The 27,553-nt window shown below is 40.2% G+C and overlaps 1 protein-coding gene and 1 pseudogene across 1 annotated transcript in view; one reads left to right on the forward strand and one right to left on the reverse strand.

Moving 5' to 3' along the window:
- Window positions 1-45: 45 nt before the first annotated feature.
- LOC143861498 (glycosyl hydrolase 5 family protein-like) lies at window positions 46-8,495 on the reverse strand (annotated as a pseudogene).
- Window positions 8,496-8,510: 15 nt separating this feature from the next.
- Window positions 8,511-27,553, forward strand: part of LOC143860770 (Pentatricopeptide repeat (PPR) superfamily protein) — a 79,084-nt gene continuing 60,041 nt past the window's right edge. The window contains exons 1-7 of the mRNA XM_077371585.1: window positions 8,511-8,690; window positions 8,775-8,928; window positions 9,861-10,023; window positions 22,771-22,836; window positions 22,998-23,095; window positions 25,707-25,824; window positions 26,240-26,449. Of these exons, the coding sequence (XP_077227700.1) occupies window positions 8,666-8,690; window positions 8,775-8,928; window positions 9,861-10,023; window positions 22,771-22,836; window positions 22,998-23,095; window positions 25,707-25,824; window positions 26,240-26,449 (834 nt within the window). The 5' untranslated portion in view covers window positions 8,511-8,665. The remainder of the gene's footprint in view (window positions 8,691-8,774; window positions 8,929-9,860; window positions 10,024-22,770; window positions 22,837-22,997; window positions 23,096-25,706; window positions 25,825-26,239; window positions 26,450-27,553) is intronic.

Here is a 27,553-nt window from a genome sequence, read left to right on the forward strand (position 1 = left end):
ATTGGATGAAATACATAGCCCTTTCCTCTCTATTCTCTCATATTTTTACATATTAATTTGCATATGTTTTTCTCCGTGTAATCTTTCAGTGCTCCCTTTATCTCTTGTGTTATTGATAATTTTAAACCATTGATTCACACAATTTATCACTGCTCAAGCATTCGCATGGGCTGGTGATGATGGTATTATCACTGTCTACGTCCAAGCACATGGTGCTATTGTTGGCTAGCTTCGAAGAGAGATGCATTTTGGAGTCAGATATGGGCTCCCACTTGGACCTTGAGTCATCGCAGTTGATCCCGAGCTTCGTGGCCATGTTGGAACCATAGGCTTGGAGACACTTACCCTTTAGGGTTAGAGTGTTTTGTGGTGTGTAGGTCCAATGGTTCGATCCAGAACAAGGACCGAGCTTAAGTGGCTCCAATAAAGACTTTAGGACCATGCAGAGGCCCGTTAATGGATGGAAAACTATATTGTATGGTGCAACTTTGGATAATCCTGGGCCTGCATTTTCAGTAAAATATAATTAGTTCATGGTTTATGTTGGGAAAGTTGCCTTATTTCCCATATACGGTGGGAAGGCAAGTAGGCAATAAACCAAAATAGCAATTGCTTTTAGGTTTAGGAGAACCTAGTGATAAAAAGAGAGTATTTTCTCTCGTGGGAAGTTGCGGCAACACAGTGGGCTGCAAAACGAAAGTTTTATATTCTCTTTTTGGCCTCTTTGGTTGCAAAAAGAATGGAAGACGGCTGGGCTTTTGTGGTATTCCGAAATGCTGGAAGATGTTTGGTTGCCAAATTTGAGCTCAAATTCCATTTGACTACCAAATATCAAGGGGACGTCATTATTACAATTTTGCTTAGGTGGCGCTGATGTGGCGAGAATTGTCCCCTCCACTAAAATTCAAATTGCAAACCTCCTTTTTAGAGTTTTTATATAAGAAAAAGAGTGGAATTTGTTTGTCTTATATAATCATTGCCTTTTTCCTTTCTTTCTCTCTCTTCCTTTTCTTTGTCTTCCACCGCCCATTTTGATAATGACACCCCAAATATTTCCACACATCTTCTAGCAACCAAACGCCTTACTGTTTTTTCCTTTTGACTACCACTCTTCTCCCCAAGACAAGCCTACACAACTTCCATGCTTGTCACCTCCCCCTTTGACTACTTCTTCCACTAAAATCCCATAAACCAAACAAGGCATTTAGGGTGTGTTCGGCTACCTCAAGGTGAAAGAGGAAAATAGGAGAGGAAAAGAGAGGAGAGAGAAAGAGATAAGGAGGAGAGGAAGGTTTCTTCTTGGGTTTGTCACGGGGTTCTCTTGGGTGTTTTCTTGGGTTGCTCTCGGTGTATGGTCTTGGTTTGAGTGAAGCAAGGAAAGGGTTGCGAGTTTTGGGTTTTGGGTTAAATCCATTGTAATCCTTGTATATTGTTTTTTCCCAAAGTGGAAGATCGTGGAGTAGGCTTTGCCGAACCATAAAAAATCTTGGTGTTCATCTTGTGGCTTGTTTATTATTTTTTATCTTTTCCGTTTAATTTGTGCACGATCGGATCAGATTGCCCAATGGATTTTCTCAACAAGTGCTATCAAAGCTCAGGTGGAGCGAACGTTGAGGCCGGGTGGAGTGATTGTGGGTATTGTGGTAGGATCGCGGTTAGAGCGATTTTTTTTAGGTGGAAAGATTGCCAAAGAAGATTCTTGTTCGAGGTGGAGCGATACACGGAGAAGTGCGAAGTAATCTGAGATGGTAGTAAAATCGAGTTCTACCCAGTTCAACATTGTCAGATTTGACGGAAAGGGTAGTTTCACCCTATGGCAGATGAGGGTGAAGGACATCCTAGTTCATTAGAGATTAGCTAAGGCATTGAAGGGAAAGGATGGGAATCCGGAGAAGATGACGGGTGCCGAATGAGAAGACATAGAATCGAAGGCGGTCAACACGATTCTACTATGTCTTGCAGATAGCGTTATGTTTAACATTATGGAAGAAGAAGATGCGCCTAAATTATGGGAGAAGTTGGAAAAGCTTTCTATGTCAAAAAGCTTGGCCAACCGGTTGTATTTGAAACGGCAATTGTACGGGCTGAAGATGCAGGAAGGCGGTGACCTTCTGGAACACATCACAGTGTTCAACGGGCTTGTGGATCAGCTCCACAAGGTTGATGAAAAGTTGAGGAAGAAGACAAGGCCCTACTACTTCTTACTTCACTTCCTGATTCATATGACAACCTGGTGACAACTTTACTGTATGGTAAGGATACGATAAAGTTGGAGGAAGTCACGGCATCGCCCATATCGAATGAGATGAACAAGAAACCTGTTCTTGGTGGAAATGAAGAGCATGGGTTGGTTGTTCATGGTGGGAATCAAAGAGGAAGGTCGTTTGACAGGGGATCTAATAAAGGTAGGTCAAGATCCAGAGTCGGCGAAAAAGGCGTGCAATGTTACCGTTGTAAAGAATATGGCCATATCAAGTGTGATTGTCCAAAGCGAGCTGACCGGGCGGACAATGGTGCTATGAATACTATGGTGGCGACGGATGAGCAGAGCGAAGTGTTTGGAGACATTCTCAGAGTCTCATCAGGTAATCACACTTCTCATGATGAGTGGATTATAGATTCAGGTCGCTCTGTTCATGTATGCTCCAGGAGGGAATATTTTGATACGTTCCAGGAGACAAGGGCAGGTGTAGTGTCCTTGGGTGGCGGGTCTACTTGTGACGTCACGGGAGTTGGAACGGTAAAGATCAAAATGTTTGATGGAGTGGTTAGTACTTTGGGTGGTATGGTGTATGTCCCAAAGATGCGAAAGAATCTAGTGTCTCTTGGCCGGTTGGACTCCAGGGGGTTACAGGTTTTCAGCTACAAGTGGAGCCATGAAAATCACATGCGGCTATATGGTTCTGATGAAAGGAGAGAAGTGTGGCGGACTATATAGTGTTCCCAAGATCTCGATGGTTAGTTGGAAACGGAGTGGTAGCACATGCACACGTAGGGTCTCTTTCGCAGTTGGTGCAGAGACATGTTTCCAGGTTGCAGACGATTGTGAGAGGATGACAGTACTTGCGCTAGGGGAGGATGGATCGAGATCCCTCTCCAAGGTTGACTAGGTGAGTCAACAGGTTGGCAGCTACACATGTGCATTGGTCGTGCTAATCGAATCGGAACGAGTCCGAACCAGGATGATTCTGTGTAGCTGGTACTTCTGAAGGCCAATGGTGTTTTACGGTGAAAGGGACCGGTGGTGACATCAAGGGAAAATCTTCAGGTGGTTGGGAAATAAGCCAAGGTGGTGATTGTTGGGAAAGCTGCCTTATTTCCCATATACGGTGGGAAGGCAATAAGCCAAAATAGCAATGATAAAAAGAGAGTATTTTCTCTCATGGGAAGTTGCGGCAACACAGTGGGCTGCAAAACGAGAGTTTTGTTTTCTCTTTTGGGGTGTGTTCGGCTACCTCAAGGTGAAAGAGGAAAATAGGAGAGGAAAAGAGAGGAGAGAGAAAGAGATAAAGAGGAGAGGAAGAAGGTTTCTTCTTGGGTTTGTCTCGGGGTTCTCTCGGGTGTTTTTGCGGGTTGCTCTCGGTGTATGGTCTTGGTTTGAGTGAAGAAGGAAAGGGTTGCGGGTTTTGGGTTAAATCCATTGTAATCTTTGTATATTATTTTTTCTCATAGTGCAAGATCGTGTTTCTCGCCCGTGGAGTAGGCTTTGCGGAACCACGTAAAATCTTGGTGTTCATCTAGTTTCTTGTTTATTATTTTTTATCTTTTCCGTTTAATTTGTGCACGATCGGATCGGATTGCCCGGCGGATTTTCTCAGCAGTTTATGTTTAAATTCCGACTCGACTCTTAAGATTCATGGTTAATGTAGTACTAAAATACTAAAACATAAAAAAATAACAAGTTAACTGGAAACTCGGCTGAGCTGACTCGACTTAGCACCAAATCGAGCCTAACTTGTCAAAATGATTCAGTGGTTGTATTATAAGAAAAATAAAAAATATGCCAGATGCCAGAGGTGCTAAGCCTAAATCAAGGCCCCGTTTTGCTTTTTTTTTTTTGGCACTGTTCGTTTCAGATTGTGACAATCGATGGTGAGGGCCCCAACCAATTATTGGTCCAAAATTAAAATCATTTCAGATTGTGACAACCAATGGTGAGGCCCCAACCGATTAATAATAATCGGTTGGGGCCCTCACCATTGGTTGTCAAATCTGAAAAGAACAGGGTCTTAAATTTTGCAACCGAATGGGAGTCCAAATCAATTGTTACTCAAAATTAAACGTGATTTTGTGCATAAATCAATAACCGCAATATTGATTAGAATGCATTTAACAAATTGCCATTAGCGTAGTCGGAGCAATTGGGCCTAGGCCAGGTCGGGTTGAGCTTTTGCTAAGAAATGAATTAGAATCAACCGAACCCAAATAGATTTTACCAAAGTTACTGGCGATCACAACTTACCTTGGAAGGGAGATTGCAAAGCTGAGATCCTCTCCAAGAAGCTCAAATTTCGCGGACCACACCAATCCCAACCCAACATCCCAAAAGTCTCATCCATCTCCATAATCCCTTCTCTCAAGTAGTAGCTCCCTTGTAAAGCCCACAAAGACCAATCCAAATCCAATTCAGCTGCAACGCCAAACATGCAATTCAAGAACCTGTTTTCATTCACATTGGTACCCCTTTGATCCACTCCGAACTCACTCAAAAAAAGTGGCCACCCTTGTTCCAAAAGGAACCCTCCTCTTCTCTTGAAATCACCCTCCAAGCTTCCACACACCTGATTTGGATTCCCATTTGCCCGAGCCCTATTTGCATGCCAGTGCAGCTCAAAAACTAACTTTCCAGTAAATGAGAGCTGCACCTGCTTGTTTGAAAGGAAACTCAACTCTCTATCAAATTTCAGACCTGATAATATGACCAGAATGTTTGGGTTTGCTGCGTGGACTGCCTCATCCCCTTTCTGCATGTACCTAAATAGTTAGACCCAAGAGAAAAGTAATTAGGACTATAGTAAATTCAAACCGAGTTGACTCGCCAACAACTCGACGGCCGTGAAAATGTGTAGAAACCACCACAGAGCCAAAAAAATCAACCTAAGGCCCTGTACGTTTGAGATTGTTACAACTGCATGCCCCCTAGCAGATTATTTGACTCAAATTTAATGTAATTTTGACTCTAATAATCGGTTGGGAGCTCACAATTGGTGGTCATAATCACAAATGAACAGGGCCTAATGCCATATAAGTTTATGACAACCGATTGTGAGTGCTAAACCGATTATTGAACAGGGCCTAAGGCTGTGACAACCGATTGTGAGTGCTAAACCGGTTATTGAACAGGGCCTAAGGCTGTGGCAACCGATTGTGAGTGCTAAACCAATTATTGAACAGGGACTAAGGCCTAGTTCGTTTTAGATTGTTGCTAGTCCCAAACTGATTGGTTGATTAAAATTAAAAGTAATTTTGAGTCCAATAAGGCCACGTTTGGATACTAGCAAGATTTGGATTTGGATTTAGTTGATATTTTGAGCTAGATCAGATCCTTAGATTTCCAAATCAGCTACAACAGTGCAAAAAAATCTGATTTTCAAATCTTTTCTGCGAGACATTATTTGGAAATCAATATTTGTGGCGACTTCCGTCACCATCGCTGCTCCTCGACGTTGCAGCGAGACATCCCTCCGTCCCTCAATCTCTCTCTTTCTCTCTTAAAACATGATCATGAAGATGATTGATGTGTTTTGTATCCAAAACTCAAATCCAAATCAAAATACAAATGCATGAGGTATCCAAACGGGCCCTAATTGGTTTTGGACTCACGATGGGATGTCAAAATCTAAAATGAACGTGGCCTAAAGGATTTGTGAGGCAATTTTGTGGAAAGACATTTCCCGGCTCACGTTTGCAGGAGAGAACAGCCACACAGGCTCACTTTGTAGCAGATTTTCTCTTATTCATTTAATTCATTAAAGGTGGCTCTTTCTTACACTTCTCAAAAGTAAGCCGTGAAATGGCTTTCCAAGAAATTGCATTGCAGATTCCCATATATAATGTAGGCATTCATATGGAAGATAATTGTTCTCTTTACAACAAAGTCCTCGAGTTTCGACTCATAAATGACTCATTTAAGTTCACTAGACTCGATCGACCCAATTTCAAATCTAGTAGAGTTTTGAGTTTTTGAACTATGATTACCAGTGGATTTTCTATCAGCCATTAGCACCTATCCCTAATAAGGCTCTGTTTGGATTGCAAGACAAACATTTTTGATGGAAACTTTTTTCTTCGGATTTTTTTGCTTTTTGCAATTTAGAGGGAAATGAGATTTTAATTTAGAGGGATAACTAGGGCTGGCAATTTCACCCAGGAAAACGGGGATCCGCCCCGCTTGAGGAGGGGATTCCCCGATTTGAGTGGGGAAGGGGAAGGGGATTTAAAAAACTCTCCGGTGAGGGGAAGGGGAGGAGAAGGGGATGGAGTTGGCCCCGCCCCGCCCTCATTAATGCCATTTTTTTCTTGTATTTTTGTAAGTGTTTTTTTTTTTTTTGGGAAAACTACTATAAGCCCCTTGGATCGAAACATATCTACAAGATTCTCCCAAAATTTTCATAATTTCCATTAGTACAGTTTTGTCCCTGAAATAGCTTTTTATGTTTTCTTTTACCCATAATCTATTTGGCATTGTCCCTCATTATATTAGTATATTACCCTTAGAAATCCCTAAAATCTCTCCATCGAACCATCACTGTAAGGCAACATTAAAATCCTTTGAAAATCTCCCTCCCCCAAATGAAGGCAACATCTCTTTGATGAGTGATGAGATTTTATATGGTGTGCGCTCGTATAGTCCATTATTTTTCAAAAAGTAATGGCCCATCAAATGGACAGTTTGGATCATCCTACAATGTGCCCATCAAGTGGAAGGTTTGGATCATCCTATGCCTATGGTAGTATGGTGTGCCCATCAAATGGACGGTTTGGATCTTCCTATGGTGTGGCACGGACAATACTTTTTGGCAAGTGGGATTGGGAATCAGGGATTTGCTAGGGACTTGATGATCAATTAAATAAATCTGAGAGCAACCACCATTATCCCTAGGTTAATAAAATGAATAAGACAAAATCTTAGCTTGTGTGGGTTGTGTGGCTACTCTCACATGCAATAGCCAAGCCGCAACATGCCTAAAGTGATTGTCCCTAGCAAATCTTTAGTTTTAAACCTAACATTTAACAAAGTAAAGTGATCGTCCCCGAAGGAGGCGGGGCGGGAAAGGGGAGGGGATGGGGATTAGATATGCCCCGTGGGGAGGGGAGGGGGGATTCCCCATGATCCCCGCAGTGGGGAGGGGAAGGGGAGGGGAGAAATTCCCCGCAGAGGGGAAGGGGTAGGGGACCCCAACATCCGGCCCCGACCCGCCCCGTTGCCAGCCCTAGATAACATCCTAAATTGAAGATGCCTCTAAATACAAATTGAATAGTAGTGCATGTTCAAGTTATCCTTCTTAATTTCGTGTGTAAAAAAATAGCTTTTAGAAATATTTTTCTTACCTGTACGAATCGTTGAGGTTTTGTTTGCGCCCACGAAGTTCATTCCTTAGGCTCATGCCGACCACATAGCTCGCCCATTGAACATGGTCGCCATTCGTGTGAGTCCGGTGAGCCATAGGTTCGGATCAAAGTACTTGTCACCGAAGAAGCCGTTGTCATCGGAGCTGCTACAGCACCACCCCGATGAATGATTCAAGCTTGTACCCCAAGCAAGCAGTTATTGCAGACCTGAAAAACTTTGATCCGATTAAGTTCAAGCCCAAACTGAAGTGACAGTTAATAATGAGTTGGGTTCTGCCCTTTCTTTGTGCAAGAATGACATTAGCAAAAATTAACACTGCCCAGTAATTCCTGTCTTGAAATATGCTGTAAATTATCAGCAGTTGGGTTTTGGATGTATTATAAATCTGTTGAAACTATTGGTGGCTGAATTTACTATAATGCCCAGTAATTACTATTGGTCTTGGTTTAGAAATACTATCATTGATTTGCCATTGTGAGGAAAGCTTATGATGCATTGAGAACAATGGTTGGAACTCATTGCTTCCAGAATTTTCTTATGTATTGCGTGATAGACACATTTTAATGTCGTAGGTGTAGGACTCGGAAGGGAAATTAAAGAAAGAGCCCTTTATCAGATTTGAACCGATGACTTACGCCTTACCAGGGCGTTACTCTTACTACTTAGTTAAAAAAGGGCCCACTTTCTTCTATTCATGAATTAGTCACTACTCACTATGAGTTTAGTGCATGTACCTATATATATATATATATATATATATATATATATACACACTATTGGGCTATACCGTACTTTTTGACAGATACAGAGTTTTGTATGCCCACCTATTTAAGTTTCAGCCCAAATAATGGAGGGTTTGGATCATCTTATCGAGTGGGCCATACCGCCCTTTTCGAAAAATTAGGGTTTGTACGGCCACCATCATATAATTTCAATCTCTCCCTCAAAAGCCGAAACCTTTCACGGTCCCAAACCCTCCTCAGGGTTTTACATTCTACAAAATTAAGTCTATGAAGGGTTCCTACAGTACTTGAAGAACCCACCTAATTAATTCTCTCCTTTTATTTCCTCTCATCTTTCTCATTAATCAGTATGAAGTTCATACAAAAAATCTCGGGTATTTCTCCATCCATCCATTTATCTCTAAACACAGTCAATACCTACTACTTTCTTTTGATTTTCCTTCCATTTTTGTCTTCAGGGCATCGATTGGCTTTGAATCGCGTTCTGGGTTACCCTTCTTTTGGTTCTTCATATTCAACATCTGCTTCAACTGACGGATACGCCAAGAGAAACTATGCAAACAATGTGTCAGAGTATAACACTGTTCTTGGTTCGCTTATCTCTCAGAGAAGGTGATTTATTTCTGAATCCATTTCTGTCTTTTTTCTCTATGTTCTGTGCATTTTGGTTTTAAATTTCGGTTCTGGTCATGAGCAAAATAGAAACATTTTGGTTTCGGTACGCAATTTGGGCTGAAATCTTGTAAAATCACGAAAATATTTTGGTACAAAATCACGACTGAAATCCAGATAAGATTCTTCACCACTAGATTTTCGTTAAGTTATGGCCCTGTTTGGATTGTATGAATTTTCTTGAAAAGTTTGGAAAAGAAAACTATTTCTAAATTTTTTTACCTTGTTTTACACACTAAAAGGGATGACTTGAACCAACCCTATTCAATTTTTACTTAGGGACCTTCAATTTATGATAGTATCTCACTAAATTAACCATAATCATACCACTTCTCTCTAGATTGTACTCAACTCAACTCAACTCAACTAAGCCTTTGTCCCAAATTAGTTGGGGTCGGCTAATGAATCCTTTAGAAAATTTTCATGAAGAAGGTGAAAGGATCTACCCGGCTCAAATTGACTAAGTCTAATCCTGACACTTGTTGGGTTCTCTCTAAATTGTAGAAAGAACAAATTTTCGTAACACAAAAAAAATTGTCAGAAATGTTTTTCTTGCAATCCAAACAGGGGCCAAAGGGATCTCTTTTTTTTCTCTTTCCTGCGGGTGGAGTTAATTTTTGTTAGGGTCTCTATCGAACTGTTGGCATTTTGACAAAAACTTTGTTTTTTATCTGAAAAGTTACATGTTTTGGATGAAATCTCGAAATTTATGACGAAATCCCAAAATTTCGGAAGGAATCTTGTATTTTTTGAAACTAAGTGGATTTCATTTCGGTAGCGGCCGAAATTGAAATTTATCGGGCCAAACAAAATGTTTTGACCCAAATTTAAGAACATGGTTTTGTGTTGTTGATGGGTTTTGCTGCTTACAGGCATTTCTTGCTGAGAGATGTCTATGATGACATGATGCTTGACGGGGTTCAGCCAATAAGAGATACATTCCATTCTCTGATCTTGGGGACGATGAAGGGGAGTCGTCTGCAAGATGCCTTTTTCTTCAGAGACAAAATGAAAGAAGTGGGATTGGTACCTGATGTAAGTATTAGTTACAGCTTTGTAATGTAGTTAATACATTTTACATAGCTTGATAACTTTTGGGTGGTAAGGGTTTCAATTCTCAGATCTGATAACTTTTGGGTGGTAATGGTTTTGATTCTCAGATCTTATATTTTCTAAAATTTTAAAAATTTAAGAGTTTTTTTTAGAAAATGAAAAGAAAAATTTAAGCCTTGCAATGCACAATTATACTATAAGCTCAGATTTAACTCAGTTATATACTTCTATTGTATTCAATGCACAATATTCTATGACTTATCCTGTGAAGGATGCAACGAAGAATTACTTTCGTCTGATATAAATAGTAAATTCTAACGGGAGATGAAAATTGGGTGAGAATGAGGTGATCAAATGGCTTAAGCTTCTTGTCCATAAGAAATTGGACCAATGGATAGAAAGCATCATTTCCAAACTGTAGTAAGGTCCCAATTTTGTCTGGTTTAGTTTTCATCAGCACAATCCGCATCCTTCAGAGAAATTGTTTTAGAGGGGACCCGGTGTGTTGAATGGATATGGAAGCAGGCTTTGTAAGTTCACCTGGTCTATTAAAAAAGACATAGATTCAGGTGAAGTACTTTATTTACATTGTTTTTTGAAACAGATAACATAGATTAATAAAGAGAAGATTACAAGTGCAAAAGTCAGGGGGTAGGGACTGCTTCATAAACAAGGAACCTCTAAGTGCACCGATTTGACCAGACGATCTGCCAACTCATTAGCACTTCTAGGTGTTGGATATATATGTTTGTATGTGTGTAATGCCAAAGGGGCATAGTTGTCTTTTCTCTCTTTATTCTTTAATATAAATACATGAGTGAATGGGGAAGACCCTAACTCATTCAATTCTCTCATCTCTTTCTCTCTCAACATGGTATCATAGCCCTAGGGTTTGTGTGCCCTAGGGACCCTCCTTGGAGATCATCTCCATCTTCTTCTCCCTCATCCCCTCCACGCATGCCCTAGCTTCTCCCACCCGCTTCTCTCTCGTCTCTCCATCTCTCTCGACTCTCTCTTTCTCGCCCCACCCTCTCTCCTCACCCTCTCCATCTCTCGCCCCAACCCCCTTCTCCCTCTCTTCTGTTTCCCTCCCGCCCAAAACCCCCTCCCGACCTCCCTCCCTCACTCGCCGACCCTCTCCCTCTCCCTCTCGCCTCTGCAACTCCTGCCCCACCCTCTCTCTCAAACCCCTTCCCCACTCGCCCCACTCCCTCCCTCTCACCCTCCCACCTCTCTCCAGCCCCCTCTCTCACCCTCACGACCCCCTCCCTCTCTCGTCCCCCACCTTCTTACCCTCTATCACTTTCCCGACCACGTCCGTCCCTCGTCTGCTGCCTCCCTCACCCGCCACAACCTCTCCCTCTTCCCTCTTCTTCTTCCATTCTTTTCCTTTTTTTTAAAATTACCCCTCTCCCTCATTTCCTCCAAACCCTAACTTCCTACATCTTTTTCCCCTTCTCCCTACCCTCCTTCAACCCTAACTTTCTCTCTTCCTTTTTATTTTCAATGGTCTAAATCTCTCTTATCTTTATTTTTCCTTAATCCGTGGCTCCGATCCCTTCTTCTGCTTGGCCATCGTCCTATTTCTATGCTTCTCTATATGTTTTGTCCACCTATGGCCCTTCTCTTTATCCTTTGTCATCGGAGCCACGCTCTTTCGATGGAGTCCACTCTTTGACTCCTTATTATCATCATCATTGTCTTCTCTTTCTTTCCAGTGTTGGTGATCCTCACCTTTTCTTGTGGATTCTACGATTACTTCGGCTCCTCCTGCCAGCCCCTCACCTGCTGACAGTGGGATTGCTCTCCCATCAGCTCCTTCCTCGTCGAGCTACAATCCGACAATACATTCTCCCTCTGTCGAGCAGTCCTTTCCTCAGATGACCTCGGAGCGCCTCGACGACTCCAGTTATCTTAGCTGGTGAAGAGCGGTTGAGACCTACCTTCTCGCTCGGGGTAGAGTCGCTCTCATTGAGCGTGGTCCTCCCCCCTCCACTGACTCCTCCTATGACAGGTGGCGTTAGGATGATGTGATGGTTCACACCTTACTCTGGCAGAGCATGACTCCCAATATTGCTCGACCGATGACGGACTTGGCCACCGCTAAGGATATTTGGGAGCATGCTGCTCTCATGTTCTCTGAGGTTGATAACGTCACTCGCATTTGCGCTACCTACTCCGAGTGGATTCGTTTTGAGCGCGGTGATTTGTCTCTCGTCGATCATTACAGTCGAATCATCTCTTTCTGTCAGCAGTTGGACGTGTTTATGCCCCTTACTTCAGACCTGACGGTCCTTGCTCGTCAGAGGGACCAACTTAGGGCATTCCACTATCTTGAGTCTTTGGGCCCGAAGTTTTTACCATTTCGTCAGCAATTAGTTGGCTCAGGCTCCATCTCTTCTGTCACAGAGATCTACTCCCGTGCTCAGCAGTGCCTCCCAGGCGGGTCATCCACGACTCTCCCTAGTGAGGGTTCTGCCCTTGCTACTTATGATGCTAGGGACTCCTCTCGGTGCAGCACTACCTCTTTTGGTTGTGGCACTGACTCTTTTGGGCGTGGCTGTTGTCGTGGCTGTGGTACTGGGGGCTGTGGTCGGCCATGTTGCACTCATTGTCAGAAGGATGGCCACCGTATTGAGACCTGCTTCATGCTTCATGACGAATTTCGCCGTTCGCGTGCCGAACATCTCTCTGCTGCCTCTGCCCCCGAGGGCCCTGTTCAGTCTGTTGGTTCTGGCCTTCCCGAGGATCCTTTTGAGTTCACCAGGGCCGATTATGAGGACCTTCAGCGTCTCCGCCTTAGCAGCCGCCCACCCTCTATGGTTGTTGCCCAGTCAGGTAGTTCGCCCGCATCCCTACTCACTAGCTCCAGCTCTTGGATCATTGATTTTGGGGCCTCCAATCATGTGACCGGTAACTCCCAATCTCTTACGTCATTTCAGTCATTTCGTTCTCATTATCGATCTGTCACTCTTGCTGATGGCACTGAAGCCCCCATTTCTGGTATTGGTACTCTCTCACCCCATGAGGGTCTTACCCTCTCATCTGTCTTGTGTGTTCCTACCTCACCATTTATCAGTAAGTCAGCTTACCAAAAATTTGAATTGCTCTGTCTCATTTTTTCCCTCGTATTGTGTTTTTCAAGATCTCTTGACTGGGGCGACGATTGGAATGGGTCGTGAGCTGGGCGGCCTCTACCACCCCTCTAACACTATTTTGAGTACTTCTGTTGATGCCTATCAGTGGCACTGCCGTCTTGGTCATCCATCTCTTCAGCGCCTCCGGCAGACCTCTATTGTCTCCTCTAGCATTCAGCCATTTCAGTGCGAGTCATGTGAACACGGGAAACACCATCGTGTGTCGTTCCCTTCTAGGCCTGTTACTAGAGTTTTGTGACCTTTTGAGTTGGTCCATTCAGATGTATGGGGTCCCTCGAGGACCAAGTCACTTTTTGGATCTGCATACTTTATTATATTTGTGGATGATTTTAGTCGGATGAGATGGGTTTATTTACTTAAACATCGTTCTGAAATTTTAATGCCTTTCGCACATTTTATGCTGAAATTACTGCTCAATATAATTTTACTCTCAAGTGTTTACGCATAGATAATGCACGAGAGTATTTTTCCTTGTCGAGTGGTTTTGAGGAGTTCTTAGCGAGTTGTGGTATCCTTCATCAGTCTTCGTGTGCATACACCTTTCAGCAAAATAGTGTTGCTGAGTTGCGCTATCTTCTTGACATGGCACGTACTCTACTCTTTCAGATGCATGCTCCTAAGATATATTGGAGTGATGCCATTCTCACGTCCTGCTTCCTCGCTAACCGTCTTCCATCGTCAGTGTTAGACAATCACTCTCCCTTCTCGATACTTAACCGTCAGGGCGAAAATTTCCCTCTTACTCCTCGTGTGTTTGGCTGTGTGTGCTTTGTCCACAAGTTAGGTCTAGGTGTGGACAAACTGGATCCCCGGGCTGAAAGATGTGTTTTTCTGGGTTACTCTCGTACCCAGAAAGGCTACCGGTGTTACAGTCCTCGTCTTCATCGGTGCTTTGTCTCCGCCGATGTTACCTTCTTCGAGTCTGTTCTTTATTTTGCTAGATCTACTCCTCATCCACATGTGTCTCTTGTTCCGGTTCCGCTTCCAGTTCTCCCTGATCGGGTGCCTCCTATTCCTGCACCAGTGTCCTCTCCGTCGGCTCCCCTACCGGCTTCTCTTCCGGCCTCCGGCCCAGTGCAGTTCTACTATCGCAGACCTCGGCCACCTCCAGCTCCACTTGCGCCCCTCTTGTCTCAACCATAGATTCTGCCGTCCACTTCCTAGGTATTGCCTCCTTCTGATCCTCCTTTAGATTCTCCCATTGCATCTTGTACCGCTCTCGTACTACGGCTCATCCTATATCTTCTTATGTATCTTATGATCATCTTTCTCCTACATTTCACAGCTTTGTGTCTTCTTTGTCTCCTGTCTCCTTGCCTAGGTCCTTACAGAAAGCTCTTGCCCATCCTCGGTGGCGTGCTGCTATGGATGATGAGATGAGCGCCTTTCAGCGAACCATACTTGGGATTTAGTCATTCTCCCCTGGAGTCCATCCTGTTGGATGCCGATTGGTCTATGCCATCAAGTACCTTCCAGATGGGTCAGTTGAGCGCCTTAAAGCGCGGTTGGTTGCCAAAGGATACACTCAGACTTATGGGATTGATTATACTGAGACTTTTTCTCCTGTTGCCAAAATCTCCTCTTTTCGTGTTCTTATCTCGTTAGCCGTCAATCATGGTTGGCCTCTTCATTAGCTTGATGTCAAAAATGCATTCCTCCATCTAGATTTAGTTGAGGAGATGTATATGGAGCAACCTCGAGGGTATGTTGCTCAGGGGGAGCTGACCAGTCATAATATGGCCTCAAACAATCCCCTCGTGCGTGGTTTGGCAAGTATAGTGATTCTCTCATGGGCTATGGTATGAAACAATGTGAGGTGGACCACTCTGTGTTTGGCCTCAAGTCCCACACTGGTCATGTCATTCTCATAGTCTATGTGGATGGTATTATGATTGCAGGGAGTGACTCTCATGGCATTCAACGGCTAAAGAATTTCTTGCAGAAACAGTTCTCCAAAAAAGGATCTTGGTTGCCTTCGATACTTCTTAGGGATTGAGGTATCTTACTCCAGTACCAATATCTCTCTATCTCAGCGGAAATATGTGTTGGACCTCCTAGATGAGACTAGATCCTTGGGGATCAAACCTGCCACTACTCCCATGGACCCAAATGTAAAGCTTCTATCAGAAGAGGGGGACTTATTAGAGGATCCTGGTCGATATAAAAGACTTGTTGGGAAGCTCATCTATCTCACTGTCACTCATCCTGATATTTCTTATGCTGTGGGAGTTGTCAGCCAATTCATGAGTAACCCTCGTACTTCTCACTTGGCGGCGGTAGTGCATATTCTTTGATACTTGAAAAGTGCCCTAGGGAAAGGACTACTTTTCAAGAAACATAGTCACATAAAGTTAGAGGCCTTTTGTGATGCTGATTGGGTTGGTTCTCCAGCTGACAGATGATCTACTACTGGATATTGCATATTTGTTGGGGGAAACCTAGTGTCCTGGCGTAGCAAGAACCAAACTGTCGTGTCTAAGTCAAGTGCTGAAGCAGAATACAAGTCTATGTCTTACACTTGTAGTGAGCTTATCTGGCTGCGCTCTCTTCTCTTTGAGATTGGGTTCCCTCCATCTTCTCCTACCGAGTTGTATTGTGACAACCAAGCGGCTATCTATATTTCAAACAATCCAGTGTTTCATGAGCGTACGAAACACATTGAAGTGAACTGCCACTTCATTAGACACAGGATCCAGCAGGACGTGGTGCACACTTCCTTCACTCAATCTGCCGATTAGCTAGCTGACACCTTCACCAAACCGTTGAGCAAAGCGAAGTTTGTTCATATTTGTAACAAGCTAGGAATGTGTAATATATACATTCCAGCTTGAGGGGGAGTGTTGGATATATATGTTTGTATGTGTGATGCCACAGGGGCATAGTTGTCTGTTCTCTTTTCTCTCTTCAATATAAATACTTGAGTGAAGGGGGAAGACCCTAACTCATTCAATTCTCTCATCTCTTTCTCTCTCAACACTATGGATAAGAGAAACAAATAAAAACCTATCTTTACCCATCTCCCTAATCTCATTAATGTTATTTGGCTAGCATCCAATGGCCGTCGCAATTTCCCTTGGCCAACGACATAATGTTGGAAGAGTCACATTCCACTTCAAGATTACCCTCCATCTAGCTAAAGAAAATGCTTAGGCCCCGATGAAGAGTGTGAGCCTCCACCTCATAGGCATCTATGTGACCAATTTATCTTGCAAAGGAATAGGTGATGCGACCCCTGAAATCCATTAATAAGCCAACAATACCCACCATGCCTGGGTTGCCAAGGGGTTTTTTCCACCTAGCTACCACTTTTTCTTTAGGGACAATGCCTTCCAACATTGCTCCACAGTTTCAAAGAATGCTATCAACTGAGAAGCCCCGAAATGCCTTGTGTTGCAATGCCCATGTGACCACAATGAACTTGCTTTTCCATGCCAACCATCTAGGAAGAAAGTGCTTTATTTAGATTGCCTAAAATTTTTCATAGTGGGGGGGGTGGGGGGGGGGGGGGGCATAGATGTTTATGCTTGGGTAATACTCCTACATCGACTCTCAAAGGGGTTTATTCTAAACCGAAGACAAATAATTTTATGTTTGAAATAAAGCTTCTATAAAATTTTCTTCGAAAGCATCTTGTAACTCACGAGGGTAATTCTGGAAAGAATGTTTAATTGCTGAACCTAAATGACTAAAAAGTAAAAATTGGAAGACTACAAATTTGTAAAACCTGTAATATAATCAACCGTGAAGTTATCCTTAACTTACTTGTAACTCTAACCTCCACTGTAACCCTAGCTATTCCTTCTTCTTCTTCATGATTTGCTTCTCCCATTTGCTTGTGACTGCCAATTATGATCTAAACACCTTCCAGTAATCTCTAAAATTATTCATAGTTTTCAAATATATCTAAAATTCTCATTAAGCTGGTCCTAAGAGAAGATACGAAGTCCCCCTCTCCCCCAAATAGTAGTCTTTTTTAACATATGCATATTATTAACTGGAAAAGCAGCACAGTACAAAAAATCCACATTTGGTCCTGAAATTATTCACAATGTCCAAATATATTTAAAATTCTTCATAAGCAAGTCCAAAAAAGAAGATACTGACTCTTTTGCCCCCAAAATGCTAGTCTTCTGTTTGAACATATGAATATTATTAAAAGTGAAAGCAACATACTAGAAACAAGTAAAGATCCGAAAGAAGGAAAAAAAAGAAAGCAAAAAGATAAAACAACAAAAGAAACCAATACAAGCCAAGACACATGTTCAGATAGGCCTTATAACAGAGATTTGTTACAGATCAAACATATGGTTCCAAGGTAATGTATCATTACAATTGACCCCAATGTTTTCTAGTTTATCTGCCTTAATGTTTTCTTCATTATGAATGTGGGAGAAAGATCGCTCCACCAAAATGGCACAATTTGGTTCCATCTCTCTTTTGCTTTTTGAATGGTAGGTTCTCTCTTAAAGTATCGCATATCTTATCTCGAAGGGGGCCTAGATATATTCTCAAGCAACAAAATGATGACTAGTCATGTTTTTTCATGTATATTCACATCAAAGGTCTTAAAAATCAAATAAAAAAACCACAATCTTGTAATAAAAATGACTCATTTTGGTGAATTTTCCGCTCAAATTAAATCTATCATTAACAAAATTAATATTATGAAATAATAGAAAAATGTGTAAATAAACACATAAATAACATTACCAATTAAAAAAACACACATAAATAACAATGAAGCTGATAGAGTTGTTCATACCGGAGTTCGTGAAGACTAGTATCGGTTTTTGATTTTCTACCTCCCAAGGATCTCCGTTTTATGTAGTTTCTTGTAGGTTATAGCCTATCTCGGGTGCGGGTACGACACGACACGGGTACGTGGGTACTTGATTTTCCAAAAAAAAAAACGAGTGCGGGTACGCCGAATATAATAATATATTTTAATATTTTATTATAAATTACAGCACAGCACATTACAACACAATAACACATAACATAACAAACAAACAACAAATTACAACACTATTCACATAAAATAAAAGAGAGAGAGAGAGGAGATAGAGAGAGAGAGAGACAAACAGAGAGACACAGACAGAGAGACACGGAGAAAGAGAGAGACTGAGAGAGACCGAGAGAGACAGAGAGAGAGAGATACAGAGAGAGATGCAGATTGAGAGAGAGAGAGAGAGTGAAGAGAGAAAGACAGAGAGGGGAGAGAGAGACTTACCGAGAGAGGAGAGAGAGGGCTAGCCGGAGAAGATGGTGGATTTCTGCCGGAGGAAGATCGTTGGGCGGGAGTGAGGGAGAGAGGGTTTAGGCCTTTAGGGAGAAGTGGAGAATGATTTGGGGAAAATGAGCCCTTGCTCATTCTAAACGACGTTTTAGAGTAAACCCCCCCCACCCCGCACCCACTCTTTTTTAAAAACCCTTTCCACTTTTGGATAAGATACCCCTTCTGCTTTTTTTTAAAAAAAAAAAATCCCTAAATATGTGTTGGGTGTGCACACTACGCGTACCCGACACTTACCCGAGCACCCCCTCTTCTCAATCTCATTGTATTTCTCTCTCTCTTTTTTTTTTATGATATTACCGTTCAAAATGGAAAAAATAAATGTATAAATACCACCCAAATCTCTTCATCTTTCAAAAGATATGCATATTCTATGAATCATGCATGTTTTTGATGTATTAAAAGCATAGAGTTGTTCATACCGGAGTTCCTGATGACTAGTATCGGTTTTTCATTTTTTCCCTCCCGAGGATCTCCGTTTTATGTAGTTTCTTGTAGGTTCTTTCTTGTCTCTTCTTTTGTCGTGAGGCACCCCTCTTCTCAATCTCATTGTATATCTCTTTTTTATTTATTTATGATATTACCATTCAAAATGGAAAAAATAAATGTATAAATACCACCCAAATCTCTTCATCTTTCAAAAGATATGCATATTCTATGAATCATGCACGTTTTTGATGTATTAAAAGCTATCCGTAATAAAAAATAGAAGAAATAGGGATTTTGCCTCATATGAAAAAATCCTCAAATATCTTGATGCGGGCTTCAATCTTCTTTTATTGGTCGATTCGTGCTTCAAATCTTGTTGTGGTTGGATATTGTAGTTCTTGGTTGATTATTCATCAGTCAAAAAAAAAAAGAAGTTCTTGGTTGATTTATGTTGCATGCCTTAAATCCCTCAAAACACCTTGGAATCAAACAAGGCATTTGGGCAAATATGTTCAGGTTGATCTTTTGCATGAAAGAGCACTCCGAAAACACATGGGGATGACACGTTACAATACCCATACATGCCGATACACCTAGCTTATTGGCCAATACAACCGATATGCCTAGCGTATTGGCCAATATGATATTGATGCACATATGATTTTCTATTAACATCGATACATGCAGTGTATTCTATACATTCGATGTTTTGAACCGTGATTATGCCTTATAAGTCTTGCTATTAGAGTATTAGTTAAGTTAATGAATTGTATCTGGCATTTAGGCCTGTAGCTCAATGGATCAGGCTATGTATCTCAACCTTGAGGTCGCAAGTTCAAATTCCAGCTTACCTACCAAAAAAAATGAGTTGTATCTGGCATATTCTTTGTGATACATAGAAAAATGTAACACATTACTGATAATGGCCTGTGTCAAGTCCAAAAGCCAACAACTGAGTTGTGGAATGAATTGTATCTGGCAAATTCTTTGCGATACATATTAAATGTAACACATTGCTCATAATGGCCTGTGTCAAGTTCAAAAGCCAACAAATGAGCTGTGGGTTTTCTCTCTCTCTTTCTCTCCCATTCTTTATGCCTTCTGTTGGCATTTGGAGTTTCGCAACTTCTACGGAAATGTTGCCGAGTCTGGTTCTTCCTACTATAAGCAACTTCATTGATGGTAACCAGGAAGAAAAATATTTCCTTTAGTTCAATGGATGTAATTTGGAGATCTTGCTTCTCTGTTTTCCTTAAAACGAATGCCTTTTCTTCTTTGGGATTCTCAATATACGTACTGGAAGAATATTTTCCATTAGTATTCACCTAACTATACCCAATAAAATTTGCGTTCACAGCTGAGAAGCCATGAAAACAATCATAGACTGTATATGTTGTGATTCAGGACCCCAACCCAGAGCTCGAAAAACTCTTTAACATTTATAGAGAAAAGAGAATGAGACACGTACGGTGGAGTAATAAACATCAACTGAAATTGGGGGAAACTCTATTGATTCTCATCCCTTCTTTACAAAATCAACACCAAATCGGAAAGAAAATACATCATTAACAACCCTTGAAATAGTTACCGGATTTGTCATCCGCCCTCCGACCCGCGATCCGGGGTCGCACGATCCCAAACATGGTTCGCTAGCGACCCAGATCGCCAAAAATGACGACCCGCAGCGACCCGCGGGAGAGAAAGAGAGAGATGCATATAGACTAAGGGAGAGATGGAGAGAGAGCTACAAATTTTATATAATTTGGGTTGGATTAGAACTGGAACTTTCTTTTTGAAAAAAATATGTAGGGCATACATGGGTTTTTTTATGGCTGTAGTATGGACCATGGTTTTAAATTTCGGTTTCGGTACCGGTTTCGGACCCCACTGGAATCAAAATTTCAGCCGAAATCGAAATTTCGGCTGAAATCCGGCGAAACCAGAAAAACACTATTTTATTCGATATAAAATTTCGGCCGATATTACTTGAATTTCGGTAAATTTAGTCGAAATTTCAGTAAAATATTAATTTAATAAAAAAAAACAGATTTTTTGGGTGAAATTTCGGGGAAAAACGAAATTTCGACCGAAATTCTGAAATTTCGGACGAAATAAAATACCATTTCGGGTATTAGTGATTTCGGTGTCCACCGAAATCCGAATTTAAAACCATGGTATGGACTATGGAAGGATATTCATATATTCCAACGGAAACTTTCTTTATGAAAAAATATGTATGCCATACATGAGGTTTTTATATTTTGTGTATTAAATGTATGTAGTGTGTTCTATGGAATAATATTCGTATAAAAATATATGAAATTATATATGTGTGTGTGTGTGTGTGAGAGAGAGAGAGAGAGAGAGAGAGAGAGAGAGAGAGAGAGAGAGAGAGAGAGTTAGCGCTCCAAACAGATACCGACCCCGAATAGAGAACCAACATAGCATACCCTCTCGTACCGCCTACCGGGTTACCATCGTACCCCGTACCGGTTCCTGTACCACGTACCGGAACGAACCGCATTCCTGGTAACATTGTCTCAAACACAAACACCTAACAAATCTTGAGATCCATGTCCAAAGTTGCAAACAGATTTTTCAAGTTTTTCGGACTGAAATCAAAACTGACACAGTGATTCCAAAATTTTTAACTAAATGCACCAAAATACATGATAAAGCAAGATCTTCCAGGCTGCTGACCCCCTACTGTGATTTGTTGCTGTCAAACTTCAGTGTGGTGACATTGGTTTTACGACCTCAAAAGTATAAAAAAGAAAAATATTGTGATAAACACATTAGAAAACCATTATTTTTCAAAAAATGTCATTATCTTGCATATCTAAGATCTAATTTTAAAGTGCTTCATCACCAATAAAGTTTATTAGAAGATAGAAAAAAGCATTAGACATCGAGACCCTATGTTATGGGTCTGATACCATTTAGGGGTTCAATATTAAGAATCATGCATTTTTACATGAGCTCTACACTGTCCTTGATAAATACCCTATATACATATACACCCACTAAGATGAAATAACTAGACCATCTTTAATAATTCCTTGTTACAAAATGCACTCCTACTCAAAGGATGAATAGCAGTTAAAAATTAAAAATGAAGCTTGTTACTGAAATCCAGCCCTAGATAATGGTTTGTGCAATTCCACTCGATACTTGTGTTACCCGATTGCTATTTTATTGGTCTAGGAAGAAGATCTTGAACCATATCATCTGCTAAATTATGCATATAGGTTTGTCCTGTTTAATTATGCGATAAAAAGGATGAAATCGTACCATTCAAAAAAAATAAAAAGGATGAAATGGTCATATTACGTATAGAGACCCATACTTTTTAATGTAACTAAAAAGAGGTAATCTAAACTGAAGGGCGCCCTTGCATAAATAAAGTGAAAGGGCGCCCCCATTGGTTGAAAGTGCATTTAATGCCATTGGTTGAAAATGCATTTATAATAGCACCGTAGATGTAAAAGTCAAAGGCATTAAATGCACTTTCAACCACTGGGGGCGCCCTTTCACCTTATTTATGCAAGGGCACCCTTCAGTTTAGATTTCCTCAACTAAAAACACCATAACTTAATTTGTTATATATCTATGCCTACAGGTTTATGCACTGATGTGACAAGTTATTCCATTCATCAATGTTTTTGCTGTGCCCAAATATGTCAATTGTTGACAAAAAAATATCTATACAAGTTGTTCTTTGTTCTTTTTTGTTTTTCATATTCCCTCTACTTGTAATATTGTACAGCTATAATGAATATTATTATTTCTGTCATTCCCTCTACTTGTAATATTGTGCAGCTATACTGAATATTATTATTTCTGTCACAGGTTGCTTTATACAACTTCTTGATATCAACTTGTGGAAAATGCAAGAATTCTGATCCTGCAATTCAAGTATGTTTTCTCTTTTTCCTTTTCATCATTTTTCTTTTTACGTAAGAATACTAAGTAAATACCATTCAAAAAAAAGAAAAAAGAATACCAAGTAAATAATATTTTCTTCTCACTTCTCTTTATATAATTGCTAACTTGTTTGGAATCTCTTGAAATTGAAGCTCTTGGATGAAATGAAAAGGCTCGGGGTGAAACCAACTGGGCAAACCTACATTTGTCTCCTTAATGCTTTTGCGGCAACCGGACGTATAGATCGAGTGTATGCTATTTCATACTATACACCTGGTTCCTTTTCATTTTTGCCAATACAGTACTATGATTTTTTTTGCAAGATCAGTATTATTTTTTGCAAGAACAGTATTGTAAATGGCTTGGAAGCAATCTTTTATATGATAAGACGTACCCATGTGGTTGTGGTTTGCACCAAGCCTGTGCTGCAAGTTCATCATGGTAAACCTCATTTTGAACAAGGATTGAAATGTTGGTTTCGTCCGAAATTATAGAAAAAAAATTTCGGGTTTTCCGAAAATTTTGGCTGAAATTTCTGAAATTCCGATTTTTCTGCCAAAATTTCGGAAATTTCGGAATCTGAACCGACACTGAATCTATGTACTTTTGGTGTCAGTCTGGACCGAAATCCGAAATATTGGTATTTCGGCCAAAATTTAAAACTATGATTTTGAATTGTTTGGGACATTTTATCTGAGTAAGTTTTACAACAAAATTTTGCTAAAGTAGGCCTTCCATGGAGAATGAAAATCAGAGCCATTTCGGTGGGAGTACAAGAATGAAATGGAACAATTATTAGCATAAACTAATACGGATCTTTGTGGTTGGTTGGAAAATTTTGTAAACTGTTGTGATATGGTGGTTCTTTTCTGTATCTTTTCGTATCTATAAATATATGAGTTGATTATAAGCTATTTGTTTGTGAATGAATGAAAAAGTGAGAAAACCATCGATACGTCTGCGCAAAAGTCATCTGAGTTGACAATAAGTCAAAGGTAAACTTTCAAAAAAAAAAAAGACACTAAGTAAAAGGTATATCCATCAAAGATTCCTCATTGAAAATCTATACCATGTGGACTATCCAAACCAGTTTTCATTTTTCTTATATGTCTGAGTTTTGTCCCAACCATGGTTTTAAATTTTGGCCAATATTTCAGATTTGCACCAAGAGCGAAACAAAATTCGCATATTCCGCTGAAATTCCAAAATTTCCACCAAAATTTCAATTGAAATTGTAGAGAAAACAAAATTTTTCCACGAAATTTACCAGATTTCTGCCGAAATTTCCACGATAACCGAAATATTTCGATTTCCATTGTGACTGAAACTGAACCAAAACTGAAATTTAAACCTTGGTCCCAACACCAGCATTTCTTTGCAGTAGCTTCGAACTTCGGCCAATTAATCTCTGAGCAATCCATTGAGTGATTATAACATCGAGAAGCAATGACGGGAAAATTCATATCTTGCCTTGATTCTTTCTTTTATGAGAAATTTGGATATGAATCCAAGATGCAGCTCACTTTGGGGCCGTTTGGATACGCGGATTTTAGAATCTTGTATTTCCTCAAAATTGTAGATGGGAGACGAGAGAAGAAAGATACCAGCAGGAGATTGTCCCATGTTTTCAGGTTTTAGAAATCTCAGGATGGGGGAGAGATTTCTAAAACCTGGATTTCTTACATAAAATCCAAGAAACGCTGTCTGGACAGCATACAACAGCTTCATCATTAACCTTTTTTTACCCTGTTTTCAAACTCAAACCTGGATTCTAAAACCCGCGTATCCAAACGGACACTTAGTGGTCTTGTATCCACATGTTTTAGCTGTGACTGATGAGTTGGCAACTAATCTAAGCAAATGACTCTTTTTCCCACTCAGTTGAGTTGGAGATGTTGACTGTCTCAGTACAAGATTCTGAGACAAATCAAGTTACTTATTCGTTGGATAAATACATGATTCTATTGTTTCAAGATAAATTTGTGTTGGTTTGAAATTTCGACCGTATTTGCATAAACACTTAAGGTCATTTTTCTTGGTCAACACTACAGTTCATTAAGACCAAATATTGCTAATGTCTTCAAGGCAACCTAAGTGGAAATCTGCTCTCACTGGCACATGATTCCAAATCTTTTTGCCCTAATATTTGCTGCCGTATGCCCATGTGTGACCTTAAATATTTCCAAAGCAGGAAAGAGATAGAAGTTTTTAACAATACTATATCATGTTCATTTAGTTTCTTACTCATAAATTTTATTGTATTGTTTTTAAATATTATGGACTATCCCTTTTAATTGTGAATCAATTTGTTTAGTTTTTTCAGTTTTTCTTCAGTACATGTGTTGCATTATTATCTTTTTCCGGAGTCAGGTTAAATACGATTTTTAACAAGAGAAGGATACAAAGGGATCCAAGAAGTCAAAGTCCTACAACAATTACAATTAATTGTCAGTTCTGAGAGTCAGGGGTGGTCTCTCACATTATGTGCTATCTCTGTTTTTCTAGCATTCCAAAGTGGCTTATGATAGTGATTGAGTTGTAGAAACAGAGGTGATGGTCTACAAGATGGTGGTGGCTTTTGCTACCATGATTTGAAATTTCGGCAAATTTTAATTTTTAAAATTTTCCTCGAAATTTAGAATTTTAGCTGAAATTTCGGCTAAAAATTCGGATTTTTCCGATTTTTTAACAGTATTTTGGCTGAGGCCGAAATCATTACCAAAACCGAAATTTCAAACCTTGTTTGCTGCGAGTGTGTGAGAATGGAACATCCATCATGCCATTTTCTAGTTTAAGTGTTTCACTTGTTTGAATGGATTTCGAAACTAAGTGACGAAATATATGTTTTACTACTGTTACAGGTATGCGATTGTTCGTGATATGACTGCTGCTGGTCTTGGTTTAAACAAGTTCTGCTATGCTGGACTTATTACTGCTTATAAAAACAGGGCAACTACAACTGATGAGACAACTACAAAAGTATGTGATATATATTGTAATCAGAAGCTATGTCACAAAGATCTCTGATTTTTTCAAAATTTAGCGATTTTATCACATCACTTTGATAAAACGAAAAAATCTCGAAATAATCCCGAGAATTTAAAAATATAGCTATATTTTCATTTACCGTGATAATATCGCTATAATATCAAGATATTTTTATGGTATTTTTATCATTTTTAATTTTTTTTCTTAATTTCCATATTTTTAAATAAAAAATTTATCGTTTTTTTCCCAATATAAACCGGAAAAAATAAAACACATTTAATCTATCCCGAGATTTTCCCTTGCCAAGAAGGTCCCGATAACGATATTTTTAACTTAGATCAGAAGTAGTCAAATTGTTGCTTGCATATTACATTGTGTGTTTCTTTTTTGTTTTTTTATTGTAAAGATCATTGATCTTGTGAGGCAATCGAAAGGGTGGTCGTCTGTTGAAGAGCGAAGCGACAGTGCAGAGAATGTAATGTTGGGTGTTCCTGAGGAGGAACTTTATAGTATCCCAACTGCAGAATTTGTTCACAGGCGTGGTGGATTTCTTAATAGGAGATTGACCGTTTATCATGTTGCTCTTCATGCTTGTGCGGATTTGCAGAGTGTAGAGGTAGTATTTTATCACCAGCTTTATTTAAATTCTCTTTAAAGAAGAATTTCAATCAAGATTTATATCAGAGAAGGAAATCTTTGCTAGTATGCTACTAGTACCATTTAGTGTTTAGAACAATGGGCATTTTCTCTCTGTCATGGTTTTTTAGGTTGTTTTATGTCACTCACACTGTGCTATCAACTCAGGCTTACAATGTCGTGGGTTCTTTCATCTCCAATACCACTTGCACACAATGGAAGGATAGGGCATATAACTGACAGTTGGCTTTTTCTTTTTTCATAACAAAAAGATAAAAGGCAAGGAAGAACCGTTAGAACATAGGGTACATATTTGAAAATGGTCTATTAGGTAAGAGTAGCTCGTTCGTCAAGGCTTCTCCAATTGTGTTACTATATAAAGGTATGACCGTGGGAGAGCAATGGTGGAACACCGAACTTGTTGTGGGGTCATGCTAAAGTAGTAATCCTTTCTAACAATGAAATATTGCATAGTATGTTAATCTTTTTTTTATTGATAACATACTATGTTAATCAAGGCTTGTTATCATGCCACTTTGGGCTAAGAACTTACCCCATTTGGCCATGTACATGTGCTATAGTACATGCGTATCTTTTTGGGAATGATGGCCATGACATCGTCCATTCTGACCCAGAAAATATTGTGATGCCTTCCTCAACTTGTGGCAAAGGAAATCCATAAATTTTGCCTCCGGTTGATTTCCATGGCAATCCAGAGCTCGCTTAGATGTCTCCTAACTTGATGTCTTTGGCTCTTTGCTTTGGACTCTAGTAGCTCCACATTAATGAGCTTATTCAATGCCCTCACATAATCAATGTTTTAAATTTTTGTTTTGGTTTTGGTTCCAGTTGCCATGGAAACAAACCGAAATGATCGCTTGCTGTTGGAAATTTCAATAGAAATCCTAGAAAATCATGAAAAACATATGCAAATGATAGAATTTTAAGGTGAAACCTTGGGAAATGCTAGAATAAGCACAAATGCACACTTAGAAACCATCACATAAGCAAGACAACCATCCATAATGGTTTCTTAACATCAAACACCTAGTGACATGTGCTGTCATGCATGTCTGATAATTCA

The sequence above is a fragment of the Tasmannia lanceolata genome, unplaced genomic scaffold, assembly GCF_043159265.1.
Source record: "Tasmannia lanceolata isolate RefF3 unplaced genomic scaffold, GAP_Taslan_0.1 ptg000037l, whole genome shotgun sequence".
Taxonomy (NCBI): domain Eukaryota; kingdom Viridiplantae; phylum Streptophyta; class Magnoliopsida; order Canellales; family Winteraceae; genus Tasmannia; species Tasmannia lanceolata.